Source organism: Centroberyx affinis, unplaced genomic scaffold (genome assembly GCF_046629955.1).
Source record: "Centroberyx affinis isolate AG114_WGS23_722 - 3 ecotype Tasmania unplaced genomic scaffold, CSIRO-AGI_Caff_v1 ptg002821l_1, whole genome shotgun sequence".
In the NCBI taxonomy this organism is placed as follows: Eukaryota; Metazoa; Chordata; class Actinopteri; order Beryciformes; family Berycidae; genus Centroberyx; species Centroberyx affinis.
Window position 1 is genome coordinate 26,532 of NW_027280965.1, and position 18,721 is coordinate 45,252.

The following is an 18,721-nucleotide window of genomic DNA, read 5'->3' on the forward strand; positions in this document are numbered from 1 at the left end:
AACTAGTGTGGAGGAAGCTCAAGTGTGCCATGCAAGTCTGCTGAAATATTAAGATAATGTCACAGAAATTAATGACGCTTAAAAGGTTCAGAGAGACTAACAGACAGGTGCCGATTCCCAAAAGCATCTTAACACTGTGACCGTCTGTGGCCAATAGCTTCGTCTCATCTAGAGCAGTGATTCTCAACCTTTTTCATATCAAGGAGCCCTAATTTAGTACAAATTAAGGCCACAGACCCCCATTTGTTGAGATTTTATCTCTCGGACCCAAATCTGAGAATATTTTTTATTGTTAGATATGATTTTGTCCAGAATTCCATGACTGTCTGTATTGTAGGTAGAGAGATAACAGAGAAACTATGATCAAAACAGTCATTCTTCTACATTCTCTAGTTGTGTTCACTTCTTGTAAATGAAATGATGGTGAAGTTTAACAATTCATCAATTTGCTGGGGACCCCCTGGGGGACCCCCTCAAGGACCACTGGTGGTCCCCGGACCCCACGTTGAGAACCACTGGTCTAGAGTGAGGAGTGGCCTCTGGCAGCAGTTTCACCTCAAGTCTCTGCTGCCCTCTGGGCTGAAGAGACTGTCATGACATACAACACATAATATTTAAATCTTCCTTCCTTCCTTCATTTCAGGCAGTGAAAACCTGCATACTCATGGGTGACACTGATGAGTGGCACATGGATTCACTGCTGTAGGGTGAAATTTGCTAAAATGCTGCATGACCCTAACCCTAAAAAAAAAAGAATAATACAATTTTTGTAACAATTGACCCCATTTCAGCCTTTAAGAACAGCTGTTTTCCATCTTCAAAACAGACATTGTCCCATTAATAACTCAAAACTTTATTTGAATAACATGTGAATGCAGGTGGCCTATTGGCTAGAAAGACTTTTCTTCGACTAGAGGACGTGGGTTCAAACCCCCTGCTGAAGTGTCCTTGAGCAAAACACTGACTCCCTACCAGCTCCACACAAACAGACAGTTTATAATCACACTGTACATCACAGCACTTTCATTTCATGGATGTTTGATGGAGCAACTTAGGTGTTAAAACAGTAGATGGAGCTGTAGTTCAAGTTAAAGGCCACTTTACAGCTGAGGGCTGTAATAGATCTCTTATGTCTATGATTTAAGACTAAATATCAGGACTAATTAATAATCTAATGATTCACAATCTGATATATGCCTTGTATGAATATTGTATTTTCAACTATTTAAAATAACTCAAAATAGAGCAGGAAATCTTGAAAATAAAAGCGCTCTCCTCATCAAACGTCCCATCAGGAGGACCTGTGTGATCCTCCACGGTTTCCTCCGCCCCCCTTTTCACCTCCACGTCTCCTGGTCCTCCTGGGCCACCGAGTTGGGCGTGATCAACCCGGCAAACATCGCTTTGGACTTGACCGCTTCCCTTTTCCCGGCGTCCTCCAGCTTCTTCCTCTCCGTCTGGCACTTCCTCAGGCAGTCCCCGCAGAGCGAGCTCTCCCGCACCAGGTACAGGCTCTCCACCCTCTTGATGGGGTCCAGGCCGGCCGGCCGCTCGGGACGGAGGGGGTTCCCGTCCAGGTTGGCCGTCTCCAGGTGGCCCAGCCTCCGGAGGCAGTCGGGGTAGCGGGTGAGGCGGTTGTCGAAGAGGCCGATGTGGCGGAGCTCCTTGAGGGCGCCGACGGAGGAGGGCAGGGTCTCCAGCTGGTTCAGGCCCAGGTTCAGCTTGTGGAGTTTGCCGAGCAGGCCGAGCTCGCTGGGCAGGGAGGCGGCGGTGAGGCGGTTGTTACACAGGTTCAAGACCAGCAGGTTCTGGAGGCGGCCCAGGGTCTCAGGGAGCTGCTCCAACTATACAGAAACACACTCTATAATACATACTGTGCACTGCAATACAATAACTGACAAATTTGTTGAGTCATTTTATCTTGTATCCAGACTTATCAAGCTTATTCTAGGATTTGTTTAGTGAAATCATCTCACTGCACTGGCAGATAATTTTACCGGTTTCAACAAATTAGACTTTTTTTTCCCAGTATGATGTAACTTGTTTCAGGACATTTACTTGGTAAAAGTGACATTGTCTTGGAGAAAGTTTCTTGTTTACAGGTTTTCTTCATTGTTTTATGATGATTTCTTGAAAGAAGTTATATTGGCATGAATCAAGTGAAAACCAGCAAAATTATCTGCCAATGCATTGAGATAAATTGATTGAAAATATCACAAAATAAGCTTGATAAGTCAAGTTAAAATCACTGGACAGCTGGTCATTTTTTGCAGTGTGATGAAAGCATTTCTTGGAGTTTTTCTATAACTGAGATACTAGTTCTAAGATTGTAAACCTCTAAATCCAGTAAATAGGGAAGAGACCAAAGGTTTGAATTTTAAAAAGCTCTTGTTGCCAATGCATTTCCATTCCATTTCCATAAGGTTTTCATCAGGGTACAAAACTTCCTTGCCCTGATGAAGACCTTATGGTCGAAACACGTTGGCTCTAAGCCGTGATAATAGAGGCTTTTTAAATTTCAAACCTTAGTCTCTAACCTCCTGTCACAAGCTACTGAAACTTTTCTCGGCCGACAAGCTTGTTGACCATCGGCTGTGTTTTCTCAATAGGAAATTAATGGACTTCCAATGACTTGTTGATCGTGTTGCTCCTTGTCTGAATGCAGGATTAGTGGTACAAATTGAGTGTTGATTTGCCAATATGCAATGCACATGTATTGTTGCATAGTTCAATAAAACTGCCTGATTCAGATCAATGGAGCAAAAAATGCCCTCTGATAAAAGGTTAATTTCTTACTCTGTCAGAAACAAATCAATATGTTGTAACACACAACTTGAGTGTCTCTCAACCAACTAAAATTCTTATGACAGCTGAAAAAAGAGCAAAACTTTTCTCAAGGATGGAGCAAAAGTGGAACAAGACACAAAAAATGAAACTACAATAAATCATGTCATCTTTCCCCAGCACACTCACATGGTTGCTGTGCAGATCCAGAAAGCGGAGGTTGACAAATTTGTCGATGAAGTCCGGCAGCTTCTTGATCAGGTTCCTGCTCAGGTCCAGTTCGTCCACATCGCACAGCTTCAGGATGCACTTGGGCACGGCGGTGATCTCCTTGTTGCTGAGGTCCAGACGCCGCTTCCCGTCCAGCGTCAGCCGCAGGCAGCTCTGAGCCGCCTTCAGGGTCAGCTTCTTACCTTTAGGCTCGCCCGCTTTCTTCTTGCCCTTGGCCATGTTGCTGTGTGTGTGTGTGAGAGGGGGAGAAGGGGTGGAGGGGTGAGATACAGGACAGTGTGTGTGTGAAGTGTTTGTGACAGTCTGTAGTTACCGGTGCTCAGTAATCCGCTGTGACAAAAGGAGTTGACAGTGGAACAGGTGTGCAAGATTATGTTACCCATAACAGTCCACATCAGGTGTAACAGTAGACAAGAGCGAGTTTTTTCCCTTTATACTTCCTTAGATAAAATATGTGTCACATTATCACCCATCGTTCCACTGCAAAGGAAATTAACTGACACTTTGCACTGGAATTATTCCTGTGCATTTCCATGTGTATTAACCTCTGGAAACATATTGTAAGTACATGTTGTGGTAGTACAAGTCTAGAAGCTGCATTTCACTGTGCTTCACCACAGTTTGTGCTCAACATTGGATCTTAAAGATAAGATGAGGTGAGAGTTAAGATAAGATAAGGTCAGATCAGATAAGATGAGTTAAGATGAGTTAAGATAAGATAAGATAAGTTAAGATGAGTTAAGATAAGATAATATAAGATAAGATAAGATGAGTTAAGATAATATAAGATAAGATAAGATGAGTTAAGATAAGATCAGATCAGACAAGATGAGTTAAGATGAGATAAGATGAGGTAAGATAATATAAGATAAGATAATATAAGATAAGATAAGATAAGATAAGATAAGATGAGTTAAGATAAGATCAGATCAGATAATATTGCACTTTACTGATCCCTTGGGGGAAATTCAGGTGCCACAGCAGCAATTGGCAGAACAATGCAAAGCAGTACAAAGTACAGGAAATGTAATAAGATAAAATAATATGGGAAGGTAATGTACATAAATATAAAACTATAAGAGACAGTTCAAATAAATGCAAATAATAAATGCAGGGGCAATAAGAAAGGTTTTTACTGCCCCATAGCACACAGTGACCATCATATATCTGCAGGGGGTTGACAGGGTTGTTGATCATTACCCATGACTTAATGATTACTTGGTCAGCTGCTGAGATTTCTGGCTTTCAAAGCTCACTTTCCGGATCGTATTCTGTGGTGGAACAAAAACTCACCTCTTGCTTTCTATTGTTATGCCTGAAAATACAGCAAAGTCTGTTACCCAGCCATAGAGTTTTTGTTGACTCCACGCTTCCCGATGACAGCAGCAAACACAACCATGTGCAATTTTACAGTTTTAACTCCACTTTTACAGTCAAAGTCTCTGAAGCTTTCTTCTCATCAGCTATAGATATTTGGGCTTCACTGAATGTAGACAAACTTGTTAATATTTTCTTGTAAATAAAAGCTCTGTGTAGCTCTATAAATAAAGGTTATTATTATTATTATTATTTGGAGGATTGTTATCGACGCATAGTGTACTCACACAGGTGTAACAGCACAATGTAGGTGCAAACAAATACACTTTGTACTTGCATTGTGTTTTTACACCCTTGTAAATGCATTGTTTTTTTCATTCAGATTTTCATTAAATATTTAGACAGTGTTAATGTTAATTTACAATGCTTTTCCACAGGTTAATATACAGGTTAATACACTGAAATAATGTCATTATAAAGTTAAGTGCTACTGGAAAGGACAGTGGCTTACATTTTATTTGTTAATAAAGATTGTCAGAATAAAAACTGTCATCATAGAATAAAAGTTGAAGTAAATGGTTTGGGTGTGCAGCCAAAACCATGCAGTAGCTTGTCAGTTTTCTCCAGAGGGAGATTAAACTGATTTTCCTTTTATCTACTTGGCTGAAAAAAATAAGTTAGCAAGATAACAAAAGCCTATAATCGAGAAACTTGGTGTTTGATCTCTTACCAGCATCAGTCTGTCCGCTGCCTCAGATCCAGCACACTGAAAACCAGACAAAAGAGAGAAAGGAACAAGACTCTCAATCAGTCTCCTCAGCTTAGACACAGCAAGACAGTTTCTGCAACTCGTGTGTCAGTCGCCTCTGTGTCGTATCTCTGCAGCCTGTGAATTATACATCAAGACGCCACCGAAGAGCCTTGTAAGTAAAAACCAGGAAGCGGTGGGAGATTGCTGTAGTTTGAAGTGGAAAGACTAGACTTCCAGCTCGGGCCTGAACCCACAGGACCTGACACTGGATTTGTTTTCTTTTGTTTCCAGGCAACTGCAGTCTGGTCCCAGTAGTTTATGGCTGAGGCCTGAGTGGGGAATAGCTTGTTGTTTCTTTTGCTGTATCTAACAGGTATTATAAAATAACACTTATTGGGGTTATTGTCCTTTTAATGAAAATGAGATATGTGCCAGTCAATGTCGTTCATGATATGATATGATGGAGGTGAGGATATGATTTTACTCAACAGTTGCAGGGTTGCCAGGTCTGTAAAACCTGCAGTAAATCCTGCCTCACTGCTAGTCCTAAAGAATGTAATTAGTCTGGTTTCAGTGGAGAGTTTTAGTGTCCCATGATGGTCTAAATGCAGATTCAGAGGCTTTTTCACCCTGAGAAGAATAAAAGTTCTGGGGAAACACCATATCATTGTACTTTTTTGGAATGCTTTGCAATGAAAATGGTCAAATGTAAAGGTATTGATTATCAACACAAAATATCAGCTATTGGCAGCTTAAATCCATAAATATCAGGATTGTATCGGCCTTCAAAACCCCATATCAGTTGAACCCTACATTACTTTACAGTCGTCTTTTTCCAGTGATTAACCTGTGACCACTCAATGGAAATTGAAAATACATAATATTCATACAAGGGAGTAACAACACAGTGTAAGTACAGTCAAGTTTGTAAACTTTGTTCTTGCATTGTGTTACATTAGTATATTAGAAGATTTTCATTTAGTATTAACACAGTTTTATTGTGCACTTACAATACAGTACAATAACAAATACCATGAGGACAAGCATGTGTTAAGACCAGACAGGGAGTCAGAAGTTCGATACAGTGGCAGACAGATGACCTTTGGCTTTTAACTCTCACTGCTGTGTTTGTAAATAGCTGCCAGTCTGACCCATTTCCCAAGCTTTGGCATGGTATAGCTGCCACATGGCTGTATTGATATCACACACACACACACAAACACACATATACACACCTTACATGCACCTACACACACTCGAATGCACATGTCAGTGCTTGTATTATATATCAGTCACACCTCAGACATTAGTCAGCTGTGATTTTTCTATATTTAGCCTGATACATTTCATATGACGCACGCTCTCTTGATGTTGATGCCAGACAGTGACTCACACCTGCCACTAGATGGTGCTGTGTCTGTATCTATTGGAGTAAAAATCATCTTACTGTACCTTGAGATCTGCCCAGTTCCCACCCAGACATTGGAGAGTGAAACATCTCTGCAGTTAGATTTCTTACAGTTGTTTAGAAAATTATGTGAATTCAGAAGTCAATTTTGGCCAATAACAATGGAACAAACAGATGATTCTTGATGTTTGTGATGCAATAAAGTGTTGAAAGTCTTGCTCACAGTAACCCACCTATTGGCCATACTCTTATTTGGGTTAAACTCTTTATATGAGCCTCTTATACCTTGTGAATGAGTCTCTCTGTTGCCGTGAATAAACCAGTTAACAGAATATTCCCCTTCCCTCTTTGACTGAGCAATAGCAGGTTATTTCTGATATATGGGAAATAAATTAGGATCCCATTAGCGATCTATGCGATTTCTTGACGCTCCTGACAAATAACCCACTGCGACAGAATTGTACTTTTCACTGTAACAAATCAGCTGCTGCTTCATGAACTCAATCTCTAGACATTTACAGATGATGCCAGCAGGGAATACCATCACACCATTTCATCCAGACCACAAGAATGGGCGAAAAGGACTGGTCAGGACTGGTGGGAGGAGGCTGGTTAGGCTTGAGTTTACACATGCAGCATGGAAAGAAAACTTTGGCATGTCATGAGTCACTTTTGTCAGGTTGTGCAGCTTTATGGAGTGTGGTGCGCCTACTGTCTGTATACCACTGGCTGTGGCAGTCCTGAAAGTGAAAAGGAGCAAGATGTTTCTGTGCTACAGTAAACTGTTTAATATTGGAGTAAACCTGGCATCTTAACCAGGTTTCTCATAATCAGAGTTTGAGTTTAACCAGGTTATTCTGAACCAGTTATGACATTTACATGCATCAGCCCAAAACCTGTTTACTTGAGGAACCATCTGATAGACTAAACTGATAAATTAACATTCCTGAGTCAGTATATGCTAATGTTGTGTTATATATTCCTACTCAATCAATGCTTTTATCTCTTCTAATTGTAGCCTATACTTAATCTAGTTCAGCAATGTACCTTTTAACCCTTATGTCGATGCAAAGTATTTCAGATTTCAGTTTACTACTTCTGCAATAAACAAACACACAAGATTAAGAGATTAAGAAGAGAGCTCTCCATGCATGTAAGCATAGCGACTGATGGATGATTTATAACGACTTGACAATATCCGCACTTGACTCACTGCAGTAAATATAATCATACAAGAGAAAGTGAACACATTTTTGTTGGTCTTATATACTGTAGTTCAAGGGCTGCTTGGGTTAGTGGTTTGATTCCCACAAGGATCACCCATGCTAAAAGCGAGAGTACAGTCATGTTTCTGTAAGTTGCCTTGGAAAAAAGTGTCCACCAAATGGCATATGTACTTGAATCACTGCAGTAAATATAATCATATAATCATAGAGAAAGTGAATATGTTTTTGGTGGCAGTAGTATTCAATCATGGTGCTCTAAGATGCATGGGAAAAAAAGTGTCCACCAAATGGCATATGCACAAACCTTCCCTTTAGTGTTTCCCTTGTTTTCACTACGCCTTGCACTTTGACCCGCCAATCTAATACTCTATCTTTTGTTGTGTTTTTTGTTTTGTTTTTTCTTAAACGCCAGGCAACGATGTGATTCGGCCTATTAGCCAGAGTCAGTTCCCTCAGCAGTGTGAAGTACAGGTCAGACGATATGCAGGTCACACTGCAGGAAATGGACCTTGCTGACCTAATTGAGTGAGGCAGCGAACACAGCAGTTCAGATTACATCTAATGATTTGCAATGTGAGTACAGTACGAGTGTCTATGTGTGTGTGTGTGTGTGTGTGTATGCCTACATCTGAGCATGTGTGAGTGTGACAAAGTAAGAGAGAGAGGGAAACAAAGAAAGAAAGAAAGAGAGAGATAAAGAAGGTACACAGGCTTTGTTGGAGTGGCGTCACAAATCTCCCAGTAAACGAGGCTGGCGCCATCATGGAGGTCGACTGGGGAATTGTCCTTCCCACAAACAATGTCTAGATATGTAATAACCAGGCAAGATAAAGAGCTATCCTGATACAGCTTGTTGTGGTGTGGCTGTAGATCCATTCAGTAACGTTCTCAGTAAAAGTGAATAGTGTGATAAGGTGGATTTGTTTCCAAATGTAGGTTACTGTGACACAGTAAACTGTCTTGTCTTTAGCCCTAGTCTCTACTCCAAAACATGAAGAGTTGTAGCTTGAGAAGAGTCAGCTCAGTTAACCTGAACAACTGTTAGCTAGCTAACTAGCCAGCAAACACACTGATGTTAATGTGAACATGCTAACGCTAGCTGCTGCTAGATACGTTAGCTAGTGTGCTAATCAGATGTGGTCCCATATAGTGTAAAACAGGATTCCCCTTGCCTCTTTGATTATAGAGGAGTTGGGTGGTCTATCTAAACATGGTGAGAGTATCAAAACGCACGGTCGCCAACTAAATCCACACAATCCATATTAGAAAAAAAACAAGCCGGACTTCCGTAACAGAAATGATAATGAGCATCACAAAGGTTCGCTCATTATCATTTTTGTAAGAAATAATAGACTAACAAAGTGTTTTTTTCAAAGCGGTTGAGCGGTTGTCATTGTTTATTACCGGAGAGTTTTCCCTACCTGTAGCTGCCGGGCCGCAGCGTCTCATGTTTCACTCTTGAAACGGTTAGCCAATCGGAACAGAGGGTTGTTAATATTTATGAGCCTTAAAGACACGGCGACAGAAACAGCCTGTTCTTGGTAAGGCTGAGAGATGCTGGAAAATGAACGTGGAAAAATGGTTTGTGGTGCATGACACCACACACACAGCTTTGAATGGACCTCAAGACACAAAATAAAACACTGGAGAGTGGAGGATATGGGACCTTTAACAACAAGACAGTGATGGTTAGCTGACCAGATATTATGGTTAGCTAGCTAACATGCTGACATTATCTAAACACTAAATCAGTCAGATGTTGAGGAACTAATTACTAACTATTAAGTAACTAATAAACCAACCTGATGTCTAAATGACTGAGTGACTAGTTAACTAAAAGGAAGCAACCTAATATTTACTTGACTCGTAAACAAAAAGAAAAGCTTTCCCTGCAAACAGTTTCACTGTCAATAAGAGCTAGAAACCTGATAACTGTCTGACTGTGAAGAGATTTGAACCTGAGACCTTCAGTTTACAAGAGAGAGTCTCCACTGGACCATCTACTCTCCTCTGACATCAAGATTCACCTGATGATCTCTTGCTGATTGAAATCCCACCAGCTGGTTGAAATAAAGTATAAAGACTAGCTGACAGCACTGCACCTTCCAATCAGGGCATTTAGCGGACATTGTTATCTAAAGCAGCTTTAAAAGACAGAGGAGTTTGGTTTCCTACTGAAGACAGTTGAAGGTCGTGTCATAACAGATTGTCTTGAAATGTTTAAAGTTAATTTTTTAAATTAGTAGACTCCTTCAAGTCAGTCACAGACCTCAGATCAGTTCAGATCTGCAGCCTCCAGCAGGCCGGTGGTGTCCAGAGATTGTGTAGAGGTAAGACCCTCCACTCTGGAGTCACGTGGGCCGAGATCTTGATCAAATCCACCAGAGAGCAGCAGCAAGGTGAGTCAAGATACAAGGTGGGTACTGAAAAAAATCTCAAGAAAATGAAATCTGAAATCCTACACTACCTGATACATTAAACCTTCAAAATAAAAGCACAAACCAAAATCACAAAATACATCAACCAAAATGACAACTCAAATAAATGGAAAAACAAACTGAAAGCTAAATCAAAATAAAAGCACAAACCAAAAAGACAATAAAAAAGCAAATGCTAAAGGGAAACCAAACAAATGCAACAACTGAAATGAAAACTCAAACAAAAATAAAAAAAACAAACAATCTAAAACAAAACCAACAAATATAATAAAACAAAAACAATCTCACCTGAGGTCAATAAACAAATCTGCCATTATTAGCAGGTATCGAAAACATTTCCAGAAATAAAGGCTCACACATATATTAAATTTTCAGTTAAACAAATTGTTATCATCATCCTGGTTTCAGTGGAGAGTTTTAGTGTCACATGATGTTTCAGGTGTGTCGCATCACCTCAGCTGTAGACAAGCAACAGGTAATCAGAGAGCAAGAAAGAATAAAACAAATAGACACAAAAAATGGATAGAAAGGAAAAATAATTGCAGACCAGCAACAGGTAATAAAAGAGACAAAAACAGAGCAATCATGGACATTAGACAACAGGGAATAAAAAGTTACACCCAGTGCAGGAGTAATATATCAGAAGCCAATACATCCTCAACCTTGTCAAGTTCAACACTCTTTATCTTGCTCCATGTCTCTCTGCAGCAGTTTATTCTCCAGCTTGTCAGTGAGGATTTCCTTTCTTTCACTCTACATTTCCTTCCTTCCTTCCTGTCTTCTTGTTGCTTGCAGCTGCTAGACAATATTTTAAAGTCGGTTTCTTTTTCCTGCTGTTAATTGTCTGCTGGCTGTCAGCCGGTGCCAAGGTGTCATTCTGCCATACACAATAGTTCAGGTCCGTATTTATTTTTTATCCAAGTGTCCTCATGGGGGCTTCTTTATACAGTCGTAATTAATATTTCCTGCTGAAATTGTTGGTTGAGTGTGTTTACATGAGCCCCATTCATCGCTCTATTCTTATTTTATCATCTGTTTTTCTTTGTTATATATCCTTTTGCTATTTGTTGCTGCAACAGCCCAACTTCCCCCCAGGGATCACTGAAGTTTCATCTTACATTAACTCCTCTTTATTCTTCTCTTATTTTTCTTTGGCGACTCGTACGGCTGGTTGAACTGATCAGGAATCAGTTGGTGTCATTTCTACAGTAATACATATAACTGTGTGTATTTGAAAAAAGCATTTTATGTTGTCAAACCATATTTTAGCATGAAATTTGACTGTGAAAAGACAAACATCATGTGTGCACTTTGTGTTTTGAGAAAGTATTGGTTACATATTTCATCAAACTGAAGTGTTCTGCACTTGAGACCCAATGTTTCCATGAAGAACTTTACCATAGGCTTAAGTTGGGACAGCAGCTAGAAGTTAGATAAGTCTGGGTGGTGAAAGTGAATGTGAGACCCTGCTGAGGTATCCATGAGCAAGGCATTTGATTTGATTGATTTGATCTGATTTGATTTGGGAAATTGAAAAATATCAGATAGAAAGAACAGTTTGTGTACATTTGACCTCAGAAGATGGTATAAGAAAGTGTGGCTTTAACACACTTATTTCCATTGTGGTCCTCGAGAGAAGACAGTATGACAATGAGTTGACATAAAACATAAAATAACTATACATAGCACAATCAAAAGATCACAGGATCTGCATGGCACTTGCTAAATCATCTTACCACTGACCACTTCTCAGTTTCGTTCCAATATTATGTTCTCACTTCCTTTTTAAACAGCTTTGGTAGGACAGTTTTCTGCAGGGATAGGCAGTTCCACAGACTGATACTAGAGAAGTAAAATAAGCTTCAAGCTGCAGAGATTTTCCACTTAGTTTTAACATGGGGGTTATTTGGCACTTGACCGCCATGAAAACCAGAATATAAACTACTCACCAAGATCAGATGCAGCTGTTTGTTCAGATTTTTACTTCCAATTCATTTTTTGAATGAGGCACGAAAATAACCTGAAAACTGACATTGAACACTTTGGTGAATAGATTCAACAACAGATCCTGCTGCTGTGATTTTCAGCTGACTGGTGGTCCAATGTTTTAGAACAGAATTTCACCAAATAGCATTTTTATTGATAGAAGAGAACATAGCGGAGAGATACCATTTAGGAGAGATAGTTCCTGTTTGGGAGACCGGATCTATACTTTTATTTTTAAATACTAATTTTAGTGTAAAGCAAGAATAGAAATGCAAAATGACGACGGACCCAGGATGCTTTGTTGTCTTAACAGCAGGATCTGTTGTTGAATCTGTTCACCAATGTGTTACATTTCAGTTTTCAGGCTGTTTTTGTGGCCTCATTCAAATGAATGGGGAAGTAAAAATTCAAACGCTACAAACCTGTCCCACCCAAGGAGATGTTATATTGGTGAGTAGTTTATATTCTGGTTTTCATGGCAGTCAAGTCCCAAATAAGTGAAAGTGGAGTATTGCTTCTCCTATGTAGCTGCACAGTGAACAGTAGGAGAAGACAACGTGATCTCACACAAATACGTGAAATGAACACGATCTCTAAAGTACGTGAAATTACGTTCCCTCACAACGGATTGAAATCCGTTCCTCCACCACGAATTTAAAAACGTTTCTACGCCATGAATTGAATTACGGTTAAATTTAGGCACGTAAAACAAGTTTGGTTAAGGTTATGGTGAAGGTTGGGCAAGTAAACCAACTTGGTTAAGGTTAGAGAAATGGTTTGGTCATGGTTAAATAAGAAAAACGATCGCTAAAAATTCAAATGTGACTTAGGGTTGAAATGTACTTTGAAAACGCTGGGAATCGAACGCCGGATGCAAACTTATACGCCCATCCACGACCCCGACCTCTGCGCCCTTACTAGCCACCGTGCTACTCCAATGTCACACTACTTCTTGTTTATAGTCGTGTCTTCTTCATGTAACCGTTTCCTGCAGGGAAAACGTAAATTTAAAACTTTACGTTCCACCGTAGTTAGCTGTTAACATGTCGTGTTCATTTCACATTTTTTCTGTGAGATCAGTCTGGGAGAAGAATAAGTGAATATATATAACTTTATGAACTGTATGCATTGCTGAAAAAGAGCATACAGTACAGTTCATGCTCAGTCAACCTTCACTGGATAAATGCAGTTTTTCAAAATAAAAGCCTAAACGGGGTCAGTGGGACCGGGCTTTGTCCTGTTTTTAGTTCAGACACGTGGAGCGAACCGCAGCGCTGAGAGAACGCTCCAGACTCTCCCTTTCCAGACTCTCCCTTTCCAGAATACTTTGGAGTACTTTGTCATCTTTATGAACTATTGTTTAGGCCTTGTAACTCAAAACAAGGCGTAAAAGCTCCGTTTGCACGGAGATGAGTGATCGCTGGTCGGACGTGTTTTGGAAAGCTGGCACCGCGGGGGCAGAGGCTTTCCCTCCTGTTTATCTAAGCCTCCAGTGGATGTGGCTTTTCCTTTCCTCTGACTGACTGAGCCCGTCATGTTGCCCCGGCCTGAGGGCTGCAAGTTCAAAGGGCCTCCTTTTTTTTATTTTATAAATGTTTGTCCACGTTTCATCCGGAAACACTTGAAATGTACTCGACAAGGTTTTCGCTAATCAGTGTGTCTGAGAAAGTGTTTGTGGGAGCGTAAATCAAACGAGTCGTGTGTTAGTTCTACAGATACGATGAATGTAATGTGTCAGGATTGCTTTGTTGGCTCTATATCTGCACATAAATGTCTTTTGACTGTTTCAAAGTCAAGATTAAAGACAAAAGGAGATTGATCATCTGCAGTGAGCGCTCCTAAACCTTCCTAACAACCCACCTGAGGAAAGACACAACTGAAAACTCATTTGTATAAACTGGCACTTTTTCTAATTTGCATTTATACTTATTTTCCTGTAGTCGTATTGTTTACTTGTTGGGAGTTCAACATGTTTTCTGAATTTAACGGAGTAGATCTTAAAGATCTGTGGGCTTTAATGGAGCGAGTGTTTCCTGACTTCCTTTGTTGCAGCTGATTGTTGTATTTGTTTGCTTCTTCATCTTGTTTTACGGCACTTTTCAACTTTGTTAACACCAGAGAAAGGCAAAGCCACAGTCAGCTGACAGCTGTTTTGAATTTTAGAATTGAAATATCTCTGCTTTCAAAACGTCCCTCTATAACTTTTCCTTGACCCACTTTCTGTACAAACCAGTGTTGTTAGATGTTCTAAATCACACAAAGAAGCAGTTCCAATTATATTTAAACTCTTCAGCTGACGGCTTGTTGGCTTTCTCTTAGACCCTCAAAACTGGCCTTTTCAATGTTAAAGTCACAATGACATGACTAATGTCTTTTTCACCATGTTAGTTATTTAACAATACATGCCCAAAAAATGACAGAATGTTAGTTTTATTCTTCTTTTTATATCAAAATCGTTACTTTTACTACAGCGTATTTTTAGTGGTTACTATGTGTATCAGTAGATGTATATAAAACCTCCCCGCTTCCATCAAATCAAACTGAGTTTCTCCCCCTAACACATACTGCTATCCCATTGGTTTACACCACTGGCCACTTTTGAATGACGCCGCCTTGTGGTAAGTCCCGCCCCAACATCCTGTTTCAACCGGAAATACGTCAAATTACGGAGACAAGATGCTCTCAAAATTCATTGCGATTTTAAGAAAAATTATATAGAAATCGCTGAAATCACTTAAAAGCAATTTTGGACAAGAAATTTGCCACATAAAACTTCCAAATCCGTAGTCAGGGGAAACCTTTATGCAGGTCTTCCACCCCCCACCTCAGTAACGATTTTAACCACCGCTGATGTCACCCGAGTGTGATGTCATCATTGTGAGTCAATCTGTGCCTTTAGTTCTGCTTGGCCTGCAGTTCCACACAGCAGCAAAGTGAATCACGGAGCTAACAGATGTCTGTCACCTCGCTGCAGACTAATAAATCCTGTAGTGAAATGTCTCATCAGTTTCTGAGTGTCTGTCAGACACTCAAGAGTGTGAGCAATGACCGAAAACGGACTTTGATTCAAATATAACGAGAGTCGGAGGAGTTTTCAGTGAGATGTGACAGGGTTTTAGAATTTGTTGAAGAACCTATCATGCATTTTACATTTTTTCTGCATTACGACTCCTGTCAATTGTTGTTTTTTTTTAAACATTAGAAATGCCAAGTGCCATCAACTGGCTTTAAATATCTGGGCTTTCCCAATGTCCCTCCACAGTGTCTCAAATTGACTTTTTTGGCTATATACTAATTATACTAATTAATTTCTTCTTTGTGACGTTTTAAGAAAGAATTGTCTACAGTAGAAGCACTGGATAAGTTCAGGATAAATGTGTGAAGGGGGATTTCTACCATGGCTATAGGCGATAACACTACTTTACTTTTCCTCTCACTCTATTCCAACATGGCGGAGTGTCCCTCCTTGTTTCCGAACTGGACGTCCAGCACTGGATGTTCAGTGTGGATCGGAGTCGGCTTCGGGACATCCAGTTTGAATCCTTAATCTAATTCATGGCTCCTGTGATCTCCGGTGGCCGAAGTCTCTCATTACCCTGCTCTCTGTCCCGAGGCCCAGTGTAGCTGCACATTTCTGTAACCACACAGGACATGTTGGATGCAGACTGTGTGTTTACTATGCATTGTAACTCTATGGACTGTGATGGTGGTGCGTCTGCAGCTGAGACACGCGAGGGTTTCATCCGTCCGTCCCTGCAGGCTTAACAATAGGTTTTGTTTTGCCGGTTTACTGGTGACATCAGTTGTTTTTAATAGGAGTGTATGTGAACAGGCAACCAGCATCAACTTGTCTCCCAAGGCCCCCAAGTCTCTCTTCCTCTCCCTCCTCCCATATTTTCTTTTTTTTTTTTTTTTTACCTCTCTCCTCAGTAACTTCTTCCCTCTCCTAACAATCCCACCCTCTTAAACAATTTGGATTTTATTGCAAATTTTTTTATCTTTCTTTCATTCTTTTTTAATGTAATTTTACAAGACAAATTATGTTTTTATGTGTGTTTTATGAGAAGCACGTTGAATTTTCCATGTGTATGAAATGTGCTATATAAATAAATTTTGCCTCGCCTTGCCTTTTGCCTTACTTACTAATTTACATTTTGTTGTTGTTGGACCATTCTCCTCCCTACTGAGTCTGACTCATCTGTTGCTCGACTGACCTGTGTCTTTTTGTCAACTTCTTTTTTATTTCTTTGTGGGTCAGACGTTTTCATAAGACCCTCGGGGTTCCTTTGTCTCACCCACCCACCCACACACACAAGTTTCCTCTCTATTTTTTCAGCTTTTTAAAAAAAAATCATTTGGAAGTTGTGAATGAACTAAACCTAAAATATAGACCTCCCCCCCTCTCATTACAGCGCCTCCACCACCACAAGAGTAGCTGACACCCATCCAGGATACTAGCGGCTGCACCCCTCCCTTTAAATCCCCTCATTAGGCAAAACATGGGGGCGAGATCCAACCGGAGAGAGCAATCTGAGCCAGAGCTGCAGTATAGAAACCTGTTTTATTTAAGACTAACAATGAAGGATGGTGTGTTGATACAAAGGATAGGCTCAAGGATCACAAGTCGTGTAGAACTGAGTTTGTAAATTGTATTTCCTGAGGCACGTTGCTCCAAAGTTTAACAGACCTGGATCAGTCATAAAGATCTTCATCTGTTGAATTTAGGGCATAATATAAACTGGGGCTAAGCTATTTCTTTTTTCTAAGCTATTCTTCTTTAAAAGCGATCAATAAAATCTTAAAAATCAATCAAATTCTACTAGAAGCCAATCTTAAGGTAGCTAAAATATTAAAAAAAGTTATACTGTGTGATCTCTCTTGTTAGTTCTCGATAAAAGCCAAACTTCTGCTTTCTGAATTCGGTGCAGACAAGAAAAGGCTTCATGTAAATTCAATTAAGAAAACTGACAGATCTGACTGGGAATATTGCTAATCTCAGTGTGACCATTTCTATAAAATACCCCTTATTTTATCATGCTAAAGAATTTGCACATAAAAAAACACGAAGGAATAAAAAAAGTACAAACACTAAAGACCACAACAACAGCTTACATCCACTGTTATGTTTACTTTACACATTGATACACACTGTACAGTTGAAATGTACAAAAAAATGAACAACAGAAGAAACGCTGGAATGTTGCTGAATGCAGAGGTCAGCGGTGGGCAGAGAGAGAGAGAGACATGGAGAGAGAGAGAGCGAGAGAGAGAGAGAGAGAGAGACTTAGAGAGGGAGAGAGAGAGAGAGCAGTGCACACATGGTTGTAGTTAGCGGCCTCCCATTAAGGACAATGTGGTCTGGAAGAGACTTTACATTTCACAGTTTAAGGACGTTTTTAAGACTCTTCTGCCCGCCCCTGAAAGTTCACTTTCAGTCATCACATGCGTAGATGTCTGTCGACCTCTGGTTTACATTGTCTGTATATGCAGAAGAACAGGGAATCTCTCTGACCGCAACAGCCACATCAGTCTAGGAATTAGCCTCCGATATACAGTGTCAGCCATTGAAGAAGTACAACTTTGTCCTGTGTTCAACCTGCATGTATAGGGGGCATAATGCACCCTCTGGCGGCCATATTGGAGGTTCTCAGCTCTCGGGAAGTACGGCTGTAAACGGCTGATTGTGTTTCTAATCCTGCAACTTAGCTGTCTCAATAATATTGAACAGACACGGTTCATTTCTGTGCGTTTTTTGACTGCAAACTGATAATTTCCCTACTTATAGATCTGATTGTTTAGTGTCAGCCTGTTAGCTAGCTAACCATAGTACCTGCTGCACATTTGATTTGCGCAGTAGCTAACGTATCTGCTAACATGTTCACATTAACATCAGTGTGTTGGGGAGCGTATCTATGTTCCCGGGGTCCTATGTTCCCCAGATTTATATGGCACATAATGGGAACATGACAAAGGGTCCTATGTTCCCATAGTCCTATGTTCCCAGGGTCCTATGTTTAACCCTAACCCTAACCCAAACCTAACCCTAACCCTAACCCTAACCCTAACTAACCATATTTAGCGAATACAGAGTTGGGGAACATCTTTTTCAGGTTCCCATTATGTGCTATATAGAGCTGGGGAACATAGGACCCTGGTAACATAGGACCTTGGGAACGTAGGAATGACTGTGTGTTTGCTGGCTAGTTAGCTAGCTAACAGTTTGTTCAGGTTAACTGAGCTGACTCTTCTCAAGCTACAACTCTTCATGTTTTGGAGTAGAGACTAGGGCTAAAGACAAGACAGTTTACTGTGTCACAGTAACCTACATTTGGAAACAAATCCACCTTATCACACTATTCACTTTTACTGAGAACTTTACTGAATGGATCTACAGCCACACCACAACAAGCTTTTTTTTTAAGTAGGCTATCATTTGCACACAGCCAATTCTCCAACGGACCTCCATGATGGCGCCAGCTGTGGCTGCTGGGAGAATGGTGACATAACTGCAAAGCCTCGATCTATACCGCTGTTCATTCTTTAATGCTATAGAGTAAAGCCAAATAGGCCTATAGCAACT

General features: G+C 40.3%; 1 protein-coding gene across 1 annotated transcript; it reads right to left on the reverse strand.

Annotated features, from left to right (window-relative positions):
- Nucleotides 1-1,337: 1,337 nt before the first annotated feature.
- lrrc18b (leucine rich repeat containing 18b) lies at nt 1,338-3,234 on the reverse strand. The gene is made up of 2 exons (XM_071536078.1): nt 2,974-3,234; nt 1,338-1,844 (listed from the first exon to the last, which is right to left on the reverse strand). Exons 1-2 carry the CDS (start codon nt 3,232-3,234, stop codon nt 1,338-1,340), a joined length of 768 nt encoding a protein of 255 aa, XP_071392179.1.
- Between the last annotated feature and the right edge of the window lie 15,487 nt (nt 3,235-18,721).